The following is a 13,503-nucleotide window of genomic DNA, read 5'->3' on the forward strand; positions in this document are numbered from 1 at the left end:
CTAAACAATTCTACATAATATTTCCACAGGCAATCATAATGAATGTTAAGCTTTAAAATAAAACATAATGATGTCTTTTCTTTCTACCTCAGAAGAATACTTTGATACAACTTGAATTTGTGAGGAGAGATATGTGAAACCTAGAAATAAAACAGTTCTTTGGAGGAAAGCCAGTGAGCACATTTGGACTGGCATAAGGTTAGAAACCAGAAGTAGTAGTTCAAACACACACCAACATCCCTCACTTCCTTCCCACTCCCATCCTACAGGAGTGCTAAGTATATGACAATGCCAGCAAGAGATTAGCCTCATGGGATAGGATGCTCAGCTCTGAAATTCAACAACACAAATGCTGATCTCATCAAGATTATGTGGTCACTTCCTCTATACAGTGATCTTTGCTCCAAAACAGAAAACTGATGCACAATCGTAAAAGAGAAGGGAGAGATGAATCATTACAGTTCCAACTTTTTAGAGACAATCTCAAATATAAAGCCAGGGTTATATTCTGAAGCAAATATTTTCATACTCCATAAGTAAGACTAAAATAAGCCTTTTCAGATTTTCTGGTGTAGTTTGTCACACATTGCAACATCACAAACCACATCTAGGCATGTGGCAAAGTGAATCAACAGTGGAAAGAAAGAGTTCCTCAACAACAAGTCACACTTATTTTTGTTGCATTTCTATCCCACCTCTCCTCCAATGACCTCAGAGTATTGTAAATTGTTCTTCCCACCTCTGTTTTATCTTTACAAAAACCCTATGAAGTAGGTCAAGCTGAGAGGTAGTGACTGGCCCAAGGTCACCCAATGAGCTTCATGGCCAAATGGAAATTTGAACCTGGGTCTCCCTAGTCCTTTAACATTCTAACCACTCTCAGATTTTGCCCAGTATCTTGAAAGGTATACAAGTCTGGGTTAAAAGAGATTTTTTTTTTAATGTGCCTAATAAATCCTTTATGCTGGAATCCTACATACATTTACTAGGAATTAAGCCCCACTGAACTCAGTGAGATGTCGGAGTAAGCATGCTGAGGACTGCAATGCAGGATTATTTTTAAACATTCAAACTTGCTTGGGACTCTGATTTAACTATAACCATAGAACCAATCCCTGGAATCTCTAGGAAGGGCTGGAAAAGACTCCTGTCTGACAACATAAGGCAACTTTCTATGTTCAGTGCAGAAGACACCTGCTTAACCAGGGCAGTAAAGGAAAACGGTGAGCATTTTTGCTACTATATATTCAATTCAAACTACAAGCAGGTGAACCAGATATATATATATATATATATATATATATATATATATATATATATATATATATTTTTTTTTTTATTTTTTTTTTTTAAGAGAGACACAGGGGGCATTCTGAATTCTAAGACCACCTTTGGGCTGCACATCGACTTATCAGAAAGTGAAAGGAATTATTAAGATTAAAGTGTACAGAGCACAAGAATCATCAACAGGCGTTCAATGATTTTAAGCTGGAAATTAGGAAGGTTTTTGGTTTTTACAGAAGTTCAGATCCGCTGTAGTAGTCTTTAGGAGAGTTATGGTAATTAGTACCTCCTGTTGGAAACCCCTGGTGTAATTAATTACCATAACTCTCCTAAAGACTACTACAGCAGATCTGAACTTCTGTAAAAACCAAAAACCTTCCTAATTTCCAGCTTAAAATCACTGAACGCCTGTTGATGATTCTTTGAGAGTGTGCTCCCCAGAAGTGAGGGAGGAGGGTGTGTGCCCTGTTGTCCCCTGCTACAAAATTAGTGAAGATCACTGAATTAGGGAGCTACTGCAGTTACTGGCTCTGAGTACCCCCTGGGAGCTCTTCAAGTACCCCTAGGGGTATTAGTACTCCTGTTGGAAACCCCTGGTGTAATTAATACCCCTAGGGGTACTTGAAGAGCTCCCGGGGGTACTCAGAGCCAGTAACTGCAGTAGCTCCCTAATTCAGTGATCTTCACTAATTTTGTAGCAGGGGACAACAGGGCACACACCCTCCCCCCTCACTTCTGGGGAGCACACTCTTTCCCACACCTTATGCCATGGGCTTGTGCTTGGCCCAGCAGTGCACACCCCAGCAGTGAAGGGGGAGGGCATGTGTTGCTGCTGCAGCCAATGGGCCAAGCACAGGCCCATGTCAGAAGGCATGGGGGAGGGTGTGTGCCCCATTGGTGAGGCGGGAGAGGCAAGTCAGGGGCTGCTAGTGGGGTCTGTGCAGGCTGCCAGCAGCCTGCAGGCTGTGCAATGAAGAACACTGCCCTAATTGTAACACATTTGGGTTTTAATATGTGTGTGTACACAGGGGCGTAACAAGGCTGGAGTGGGCCCAGAGACAAAATTTTAAAATGGGCCCCTCGCTGATACACACACACACACACACACACTTCACATGTGACTTGCCTCTGGGGGGCCCCTCAAGGCATGGGGGCCCCCAGGCAGCCGCCTCCCCTTGCCTAATAGTAGTTACGCCCCTGGTACACACACACTCGTTTAAATATTGCAGTTAGGAGGTGGGCTACTCCAATCACTGGTTTACATCCAGATTAAATTACTCATAAGGTTATTGAATTAATAGGACAAGTTTGTAAACATTTTAGAATGTAGCCTTGTCTTCTGGAGACTGTCACAACTAGAGAGAGGATGCTAGAAACAGGCCTCAATAAATATTTCATCTCAGGGAGATCTAGTGGCTATGTTTTAATTCAAATTGTAAATGACTGTCCTATATGGAGCCAGGAAGAAGAAATTCAGGCTCTACTGGCTAAGGGCCACCTTAAGTGGCGCAGCAGGAAAATGCTTGACTAACAAGCAGAAGGTTGCTGGTTGAAATCCCCACTACAGGGCTCTGTGGGAGCCAGAAGTCGAAATCGACTTGACGGCACACTTTACCTTTACCTACTGGCTAAAGCGGTGGTGACCTTGAGCAAGTCATTTGCAGCCTTAATTTTCTCTACGAGCTTCCTCACACTGACCTGGATGTCTTGGAGGAAAAATAGAATTGTGTGTCTCGATTTACTTTTGCAAGTCACCTGGAATAATCTGCCTTGGCATAGTGTTTCCTCCTTGCTCCTCTCTGTGAGTGACACACTGCCGTCTGAAAATGTGACTTCTGCCTACATCTTAGACATATTTCCTTTAAAGAAAGTCACATTGATTTCAGTGAAGTTTATCTCAATGTCACGTGGAAGCCTTTAGGTGGAGCAGAAGGAATTAATTTCAATGACTTTCTGGTGCTAGGTCCCTCCTAGCCACGTGTGACCCAAGGACTCATACTGGGACACTTCTGCTTGAGCCAGCATTTGCATTACCCTGAAAAGGATGAAGGCCAGAGATAGGATTGGAGTAAACCCCACTGAGCACAAGACTTGCTTCCCAGTAAATATGGTTAGAACCGAACCAATTTTTGGAATGGCGGTATATACATCAAATAAATAAAATAATAAAATAAAATTTTTATATTATGGCAGCTATGGGGTTTATCCTGCAATGCAAAGCAGGATCTTCGAGTCAATGAATCCTTACTCCTGCTTCATGCCTTCTCCATGCATTTTTTAAACATTAAAACGATTCAGAAGCATAGTTATGCACATGGTAAAAATGCACCAATCCTACTAAAGCCATTTGCTCTTCCATCGCAATTGTCAGTTTTAAACCCAGTTTCAAAGATCCTGCCAAGGATCATGCTAATTTATTTTCAGCCTGAAAGCAAATTTTCATCTTTAGCTACATGCAATCAGTATTTTCATGCATACAGAGTGCACACCCTCAGAAGCAGCAAAAGAGGATTACTGAGATCATTTGAAGGGAAAATAAGATTTGGGAGGTGGGGCGTGGGGGGGGGGGGGGCAGGGGAGAAAGCCAAAGTACACATACCAGGAAAAACTATTTGCATTTCCGTGATCTACAGAAATTTATTCTTACAGATATTTTATCCTTTGGAAAACAAAAGAAAATCATGCATTTTAAAATAAATTGAAAGTACTAGCACTTTTTTTCTCTGCAGACAGCATCCAAGACCTTGATGTTATGTATATTGTATATTATTTTGTGCTAAGTCTCTGCAATCTACAATGCTCCCTCTCACATAACACTAGAACCAGGGGTCATCCCATGAAATTGATTGCCAGGAAATCTAGGACCAACAAAGGGAAGTACTTTTACACATAACACATAATCAACTTGTGGAATTTCTGCCACAAGATGTGGTGACAGCCAACAACCTAGAAGGCTTTAAAGGGGGTTTGGATAACTTCATGGAGGAGAGGTCTATCATCCACTACTAGCTGGAGGAATGCCTCGGAGTACCAGTGGGGGGGGGGGCGTTAACAGCAGGAGGGAGGGCATACCCTCAACTCTGGCCTGCAAGCTTCCAGCAGCATCTGGTGGGCCACTGTGTGAAACAGCATGCTGGACTAGATGGGCCTTGGGCCTGATCCAGCAGGGCTGTTCTTATGTACACCTGTTCCATATTAGACAGCAGCACTCAAAATGTGGGCACCACACTTCAAGGGTGTTAGCCTTTGCTGACTTTAAACTCTTAGTCATATGACTCGAAGCAGCCCTTTAACACAGGCAGCCTTCTGTACCTGGCTCCATCCAGCCTGCCTACGTCAACAGGTAGACCGAAGCAACTCCCATTTTAACCCATCAGCACAGACAGCTGCCAGTGCCGGCACTTGAGTTTTCCTCCAGCGGGCAACCGACGGAACCCTTACCTTAAGGGGGACGCGTCTGCAGCCTCTTTGACACTGCTTGCTGCTGCTTCGGCATTGTTTCCGCTGGGATGATACGCCGTTAAAACAACTCCCTGGGAGGTAGTGGACCACCGGCTCATTATGTGAGCGATGGCATAATTATTTCGAGAGCTCCTAAAACAAAATGCACCGGGAAGGAGAGTCCCTGCTACCTCGCCCGGCAACTTCGCCTATTAGCATCCAGCGACCCCGCCCCTTGGAGGCCGGCGCTGCAAGCAGGGTTTGTGGGTGGAGTGGAGCACACAATCCTCCTTCCTGTCTTCTTCCTATTAGATTCCATGACTCAGGGCAGTATTGTAAACCGGCGACCCTTCTGACTCCCACCCACCCTTCCCTCTCCCGGCGGTTTCCTCGTTTGTAACTGAATTATTTACGCATGTGAGTGGAGATGTATGCCAGCCATCTGCATAAGCAATAGATAATGTCTTATTCACACTGCCGAGTTGCAGAGAAGGGATTTTACTTGTGGTTTTCTTCTCCGCCCTGTTGTTTTGCTTCTCTCTCTTTTTTTCTTTTTCCTCCCAGCTGATTACTTCTCCTGCGTAACGTAACATAAGTTGCAGCGTTTCTTAACCCCTTGTTTACAGGTTTTTGCAGAGTTTCCTCCATGCCTGCGGCTATACGTTCAATGCAATAGAAAAGCAGGAAAAGTGTCCTATAGAGATTAGTAAAGAGATTTCCGGGCGCAAATATACTACTCGGGTAGAGATATGCAGTGCTTTATTTGGAAGTAAAGTATTGCTAAAATCTATAATCCAAAATAGGTGTGAGGCACAGGACAGTTTGGACAAAAAAGTGAAAAATGGCTGATCCCCTTATTTTGGATATATAAAATCTGGGAAGTTTACTTATTCCAGTCTCCAGTTCTTACTTGAAACTCACAGTAAATCACATTGAATTCACTGAACTTATTCCCAAGTGTGCACAGGGTTGCAGCCCTAATTATTTAGACTAATTTCCTATCCAGCAACCTGGGCTATACACAGCACTTCAAAAAAGTACTAAATAAATTTGTCTAATTTATTCTGAAAATGAATTTTAAAAAATTTCTCTAGTGCCTTTTCAGTTTAGCCTCATTGTTTTAACCTTAATCATTTTTACATTTAATATCCCGCTCTTCCTCCAAGGATCCCAAAGCAGTGTACTACATGCTTAGGTTTCTCCTCATAACAACCCTGTGAAGTAGATTAGGCTGAAAGAGAAGTGACTGGCCCAGAGTCACCCAGCAAGTATTTTGGCTTGAATTGGGATTTGAACTTGGGTTTCCCAGGTCCTAGTCCAGCACCACTACACCACGCTGGCTCATTTTCTGGGGGCTTTTCTTGGTGTGCTTTTCTTGCTATACAGCACCTCTCATCAACCTATATATGAGATCTAATAATTGCATGTTTTGAACGTTTCAACTCTACATATGATTGTGAGTGATTTTCATGCTGCTGCTGAAGAATATATGGATTCTTCATATATAAGACAATGCAAATCTTCCTCCTGTTCTGCAGACCAAAGATCTTTATGTTAGCCTGGTGTCGCTGATCAAATAGCAGACTTACAGAGCAATCCTAAGCATATTTAAAAGAGAAGTAAGCTCCATTGACTTAAGTGGGGGTTTACTTTCAAGTAAGTAGATTGCTGTCATCAGGGAAATCTATGTTCAAATCCAACCTCCAAAACTGCAAAGAATAATAGAGTTTTAGAACTGGAAGAGTCCTTGGAGGTCTTTTCATCCAGGCCCCTACTTGGAGATCACTTCATCCATGAAGCTAATTGGTTACTTTGGACAATAACTCTACAATCGGCCTAGCCTATCTAATCTGGTAATTGTGAGGACAAAGTGCAGGAGAAATGTATGATATCTTTGGAGGAACTCTTTGGAGGAAGGGTTACATAAAAATTAAATAGTTAAACATGAAACTAGAAAGCTTGTCTTCTCTGACAAGTGAAGTTAGTTCCAAGTGGTGTCATCTTCCTATGAGTGGAATCCATGTCTGTTGACATCCACAGGAATTTTGCCTTGATGTTCACCTAAGATGCTGCCTGCATCTTGTGTTTTCTCTCAGATAAACCCCAGAAATGTCTCTTTGACAGCCAGTTGCCCAATCCTATGCACAGTTGGTCACATTTTAACTCACTGATTACAGTGGGCCTAGGTGCACTTAATTCTGCACAAAAGTGAACTCTTTTAGCAGAAATTCATACATGACCGACTCAACTGTCTCAACTGCTAGATTTCCAAAAGACAGAGCAGACTTAGCACTGTTGTATGCCCAGTCAAGGAAATGCTGGAATGGAGGGACTTCCTGTTCATATTGACTTTTCATTATAATGTATTAAGAAAGGAGTTGTAGTGCAGAAGTTATTGTTTTTCTCCCATGTTTACTAATAGGAAAGGATCCTTTCCCCTTGTCTGGTCACTTAGGAGGAATAAAAATCCCCAGGAAGAAAACACTTTAAAACAAAATGGCTAACAACAAAGGGTGTTTGGGTAGCCAGGCTAGTAAACATTATGGGGGGTAGATATTAACTGTTGTGAACACGTGTGTTTGCAAATACAGGTAGGGTGGGCCAGTGAGATTTTGGAACCCTAAATAAAACATTTCAAACTAACTTGCACACTGCTATAGATTCTGAAATTTTGGAGCATGGTAGCCATTCCTCACCTGTTCTGCCTCACCCAGAAACTGGTTAAGTTGGCTTTCACATAGCATGGCCAGATGTCCTCTCTCTCTCTCTTTATTTACTGGTAACGTGAATATTTTGGGGTCTGTATTACTTTTTTTTATGTGGGGTGTCCAGAGTTATGTGGGGTGTCCAGAGGGGGTGTCCAGAGTTTGGGGGGCAGCTGGGGTTTTTTTTTTAATACTGTTGGCTCAATGTAGGAACATATGAAGCTGCCTTATACTGAGTCAGACCATCAGTCCATCTAGCTCAATATTGTCTATAACAGACTGGTAGCAACTTCTTCAAGGTTGCAGGCAGGAGTCTCTCTCAGCCCTGTCTTGGAGATGCCAGCGAGGGAACTTGGAACCTCAAATGCTCTTCCCAGAGCAGCTCCATCCTCTAAGAAGAATATCTTACAGTGCTCACATGTAATATCCCATTTAAATGCAAACCAGAATGGACCCTGCTTAGCTAATGGAACAATTAATTTATTTATGTATTCTTTATTTTTTTATGCAAACTGCTTTTTATTCGTCGTATTCATAAGTGTTATATAAATGGTGGTGGTGGTTGTAGTAGTAGTAATGCTTGCTACCACAAGACCAGCTCACTGGTGCTGGTGAGCACCTTCTCGTCCGCCCCTCCCCGCCAGGCTTAACCTAGCAGCTTCCATTGTTCAGTGGGGAATCCGCAGAGGACCTTCCACAGTGTGGAGATCACTTGGTGCTGACTGCTGCTTGTTGGAAACTCCAAGTGTGCACCAATTTAACAGGAGAATGCAAGGATGTATACACAAAGTTAGGAACATAGGAAGTTGCCATATACTGAGTCAGACAGTCTGTTTTCACAGACTGGCAGCGGCTTCTCCAAGGTTGCAGGCAGAAATCTTTCTCAGCCCTATCTTGGAGAAGCCAGGGAGGGAACTTGAAACCTTCTTTCTAAGCAATAAACTACTGGGGGCTGCAAAGTTTGGACAGAAGTACAAAGAGCAATAACTGGCTTACCAGAAAATTGGAGGAGAGTAGGGTGGACAGATGGGGCAGAGGAGATATTTCTCAAATCTTCAGTAGTTATGTAGGAGAAGGTGTATATAGCTGAATTATCTCTTTTACAAAGCTACTGAAGGCAAGTAAACATGTCTTCTCTTCCATCTATCTACCATAATCCTGGGCAAACACTGTGAGTCTTCTGATGTGAGTGTTGCAACCTACTGTCTCTGAACCCAGTTTGTGTCTACGGCTTACCGAGTACTGTTGTTATGTTACATCCAGGCCAGCGGTGGCCTGGGTTCAGCCTGCCGCCGCAGTCCACCTAGCCCCGCCCCCTGCATCAGACATCAGTGTCTGATATCAGACCCAGAGAGCGAAGGTTAGCCATACCCCCTGAGTCTGATGACAGGCTCAGGGGGAGTAGTTTAGCCATGAGGTCCTCTGTTTAGCCACGGAGCCATGAGGCCCTGTTTGGGAGCAAAATCAGCCAGCACCACATTCGCAGTGTGGCTGTAGCTGCTATCCCTGCCTGTGCAAATGCAGCATTAGCCTATTCTTCTCTCAGTCGGGGCTGCACGGCCCAGTTTGTGAGCTAAACTACACCCCCACAGCTGACATCAGATGCTGGGGTGTGAGGCACAGCATCTGAAGGGCACAGCCCGGGTTCTTCGAACCCGTTTGTGCAATGGTTGCTGCGCCCCAGTTACATCATAATCTTTGAAATATGTCAAAACAGAACAGGTAATGGTGGTAATACCGTGGCGGGTGAGTGGAACAGATCTCTTTTACCTTCACTAGCTATGTAGAAGAAGGAATTTTAGCAGATGTGTAATTGATTTCCCTTTCCTACATAGCTATTAATGGCTATTGAACACTCTTCTACTACCTTCCCACTGTATTTGAGGTGGGCCTAATCTGCTTTATTTTACACAGCTTTTTTTAAAGGCACTGACCACATTGTTTTACAAAAAAAGTAAATTGCATATGTTAATTTAAAATATAAGATCACTACCTGCTGCCTGTGCTGATTATTTAAAAATATATATCTTTTCATCCCACCATAGTTCTGTGGTGCAGACAAGCTGGTTATGGAGGCTGGGTACTACGGTTACATAGTTATGGAGGTACCCTGCTACTTGCCAGTGGAGAAGCAAGAGGAACAGGGGCCTGTGCTAATTTCTTTCTTGGTAGTCTTGCTGGGCACCTGCAGCACAGTGATACCCCTTGAACATGATGTCATTGGGGTGCCAGACGTCATGGGGTTTGGACCATTGGATGTGGCCAGAGTCCTGGAGGGCCTGCATGAACCCGTTGTAGTCTCACTCCCAGATGGCGTTGGCATATTTCCCTTTCTCTCCCTTGAGAAATGTCAGCTAGGAATGAGCTCCAGAGGGCTCACAAGGGCCTTCTGGGGCTCTGGTCATGTCCCCGTCTATGTGATGTCATATGCAAGGGGCCACAACCCCAGAAGGGCCGCTTGAGCCCTCTGGAGCTCATTCCCAGCTGGTGTTTGTACTCCCCCCTCCCCATTTTCTCCCTTGCAGAGAGAACAAACAAAACACTCACCCAAACAGCAAACACCAGCTGGTAATGATCTCTGGAGAGCTTGTATGGCCTTTCTGGGTCTCTGGCCATGGGAGGGCCAAGTCAGGCCACCCAGCTCCTTTGAACCTGTCTGCCCTATTTTAGCTCCACCCCTGCTGCTTGTAGTTGGATGAAGGGCTGGTGGTAACCCCAACCAGGAGGTGACTTTTAAGGTTAAGAAGCAGGGGCTTTGAGAACTTAGCACCAAGACTGCAGACTGAGCAGACACATTGGTTGCTTGGTCAGACACTATTACTACTACTAATAATAATAATATACCGCTCTTCAACCAAAGTTCTCAAAGCAGTTTTCATAGAAAAATACAAAAATAAGATGGTCCCCTGTCCCCAAAGTGCTCACAAACTAAACTCATTGGCTCCCTCACAGTAGTGAGTTGTATTTATTCTCAAATGATCTTATTTTTAAAAAATATATGCCTATGATGTATATGATAATGCCAATTAACATATGCACATTTAACATATGCACATTTATATAAAGTGCCCTCTTCTGGAGGTTGTTTGTTTGTTTGTTTTTTGTTTTTGCAAAAAGTGCCCTCTATTTCCACTTTTTTGGCAATGGATTTCCTCGTTTTTGGCCATCAGGATCTGGCCAACCTACCTTCACATGCTTTATCAATTCCCATAGTTTTATCAGCCAACCACCCCTCTCTCTAATGCTGTGCAGCCTGTTCCTATACATGTTTGCTTTGAAATAAGCTCTAGTACGTTCATGGGAGCTTCTCACTTCTTAGGCTGCAGTCCTATACACAGCTTCTTAGGAGTCTCTGCCTGGATGACAGGATCTCTGTAATAGAAGCTCTTGGGTAGCTGCTGACTGGTTGTAGTTACTGAGGAATGAGGAAAAGGCATTCCCTTCATCATTACTACACATGCCCCAAGGCTAAGCCCTGAGACTTTAAAAAGATTCTGAGCTAATTGCTGCTAGTCAGTGGCACATATGGAGTAGTTAAATAATTCCTTCTGAAAGAATGGTTATTTGATTGTATCTGGAATTTCGTGGCTGTAGAGATGAGGCAAAATATCCATTTGTAGAACCAAAATATATTTTATAAGCTGCTCACACAGAATTCATCATTTTAACCTTACAATTCTATGAGTGTGACTGTCCCAATGTCACCCAGTAAGCTTCATGACTAAATGGAAATTTAAACTTGGGACTTCCCAGTCCTCATCTGACACTACAACCACTCTACCACACTAGCTCTGCACAGAGTCAGGATATAAACACATTCCCCCCAGCACTCCACAAGTTCCTGTTGTGGAAATTTGAATGATTCACACTACACGTAGCAGTTGCAGGGGTGTAGCAAAGTTCCCGGCGGCCAGGGGACAAATTGGAGCTATGGGGCCTCCAGTGCCAAAGCCACTCCCCCTGCATCTGATGTCAAGCACAAGGGGTTGGGCAACCTAACCTAACCCTTCTCCGCAAGCCTTCCCCTCCACTGGCTCACCTTCTGTGAAGAGCGGGAGGGTGACCAGCAGCAGCGCAGACTCGACAGCATGGAGCTGGGCTAGGTGCAGGACTGCCAGGGGTTGCCGTCCTCCGCTGGGAGCAGTGACAGCGGATGGGGGCTGGGCAGCATGGCTGTGGCGGCCAGCAGTGGCAAGGGGCAGTCCACTGCCTGGGAGGAGGAAGCGGGGCGACGGAGGAGAAAGGAAGCCCAGCCCCAGCACACTTCTTCTCTTCCCACCATACTCTGAAAGAGCGCACGTGCCCCAGCTGCAGAGCACCCTTGTCCAATAGACCCTACGCCCATGCTTGGGGGCCTCTCAAACCCTGTGGGCCAGGTGCCATCATCCCCTCTTGTCCAAAGGAAGCTATGCCCCTGAGCAGTCCTATTGCTATTTATGTGCCAGCTGGAATGTGGACACCCATGATATTACTGGTGTCCTCCCCAGACCAGAAGCATTTGTTGAGATTTTCAAATCTACTTTTTGTGTGTTTTGTTACAATGCATGTGCGGAGTTCCTTCCTTTCTGTAATAATAATGGATAAGGGATTGCTCATCTCTGCCCTGCCCCACTTCAAGTTGAACACCAGCAAACTATATTCTCCCATTTTTCATTTATTTTGGGAACTCTTCCTTTTTTTTCTGCACACTGTGCGCACCACTCTAGCACTTAAGGAGACTATTTCCAATTACTGTTTAAAGTTGATGAATATACAGCTATGCAACGGTTTTGGAGCCTATATGGGTTCTGCCAGCTTCAAACCCTATTGGCCCAAAGCAAAATGCCCCCCGGGGCTGAAGTGGGGTCAAAGCAAACTGGGCCAAAACTAATGAGCCCCTTGAAGCTTTCCTTCAGTGCCCCTCACTCCCCCACCCCTAAGTTACTTACTAGGACTGACAGGGGCAAGGAACCAAAGCCGTAGTCCTTCCCACCACAAGGAAGCAAACAGCTACATTTTGCCGCTCTACTTTTAAAAGGGCACTTTTCTCTTTCCCCATAGAATCCAGGGAATAGTGTGAGTGCTCCTGGGATATGTAGTCTTTTATGAGGCTGCAGCCAAAAGACTACAAATCCCTGAAGCACCCACACCATTCCCAGGACTTGATGGAGAAAAGGTGTCCTTTTAAAAATCAAGCTGTGGAATGCAGCTGCTTGTTTCCTCACAGCAGGGAGCAAAGAGAAAGTCTAGGGGTTTTCTCTTTACCTCTGGTAAGTAGTTAGGGGAGGGGGTGAAGCTTTGCTTTGAGCTGCCAAAGAGTTTGACAGAGTTAAGCAGGTCCCTTGAAAGTGGGGCTGAAGCAAACTGAGGACCCTTCAGAAGCTCTGAAGTGGTCCCCAAAGCAGCCCATCTTCATATAGGCCCAAAGGTGGTTCCAGAGGGGTGGGCCCCATTCCTGTTTCAGAAATCTAATGTGTGGGACACAGCTTGCCTACCCATAAATGCACTTTGTTCCTTTTGTGCCCCCCTCAAAAAAAATTTCTGGTGTTGTCACTGTGCAAGCCTAGTAAACATAGATCACAGTTGGTAGGAGGAACTAACAGGGCATTGTCAAAAACACTAAAATGGCAACATTATCCTTTCATTTTCCAACAGATGCATAATTTCATTATGGGCTGAATCCAAAGATCCCATGCATGAGCAGAAGGACTGCACTGCCCCCACCCAACATTCCAGTGTTAGAAGTGCCCCTGGAATGACATGTAGTGGTGGAGGACTGCAGCTCAGAAAAGTTTGGTAAACGCTGCTCTCTCCTCCCCTCCCATGTGCAAGCCAAAGTACTTTCTTCTTGCTCACTGAGATCTTTGCTATTCCCCACCAGACATAGTGACAGTTTTCTACCCCCCAAAAAAATAAAAAATTGCAAGCTCTACTGTGTTCAAAAGGCATGAATAGGAATGGCAATTGTAAGGGTTCACACCTTAAGACCAATGATTGTAAAGAGACTTGTCAAGGGCAAAGTTTCTTGTTCTTTTAAAAAATATCTTGGGGTCACAGAGAACAGCAGCATTGACGTAAATAATAAAGCTGGCAA

At 44.4% G+C, this 13,503-nt stretch overlaps 1 protein-coding gene across 4 annotated transcripts in view; it reads right to left on the bottom strand.

The window, feature by feature from the left end:
- ARHGAP18 (Rho GTPase activating protein 18) overlaps positions 1 to 13,503 on the bottom strand; it is a 130,116-nt gene that overhangs the window by 100,711 nt on the left and 15,902 nt on the right. The window contains exon 1 of one of the 4 annotated variants that reach the window (XM_053286332.1): positions 9,978 to 10,061. The exons of 1 other annotated variant lie outside the window; for it this stretch is intronic. Coding sequence is in view for 1 of the 3 variants with exons in the window: in XM_053286294.1 (XP_053142269.1) it covers positions 4,726 to 4,844 (119 nt within the window). In the remaining 2 variants the exon portion in view is untranslated. Of the gene's footprint in view, positions 1 to 4,596; positions 4,704 to 4,725; positions 5,020 to 9,977; positions 10,062 to 13,503 lie in introns of those variants that run through there. 2 more of the 4 variants (XM_053286294.1, XM_053286325.1) reach the window with 2 other exon arrangements.

Source organism: Hemicordylus capensis, chromosome 1, assembly GCF_027244095.1.
Source record: "Hemicordylus capensis ecotype Gifberg chromosome 1, rHemCap1.1.pri, whole genome shotgun sequence".
NCBI lineage: Eukaryota > Metazoa > Chordata > Lepidosauria > Squamata > Cordylidae > Hemicordylus > Hemicordylus capensis.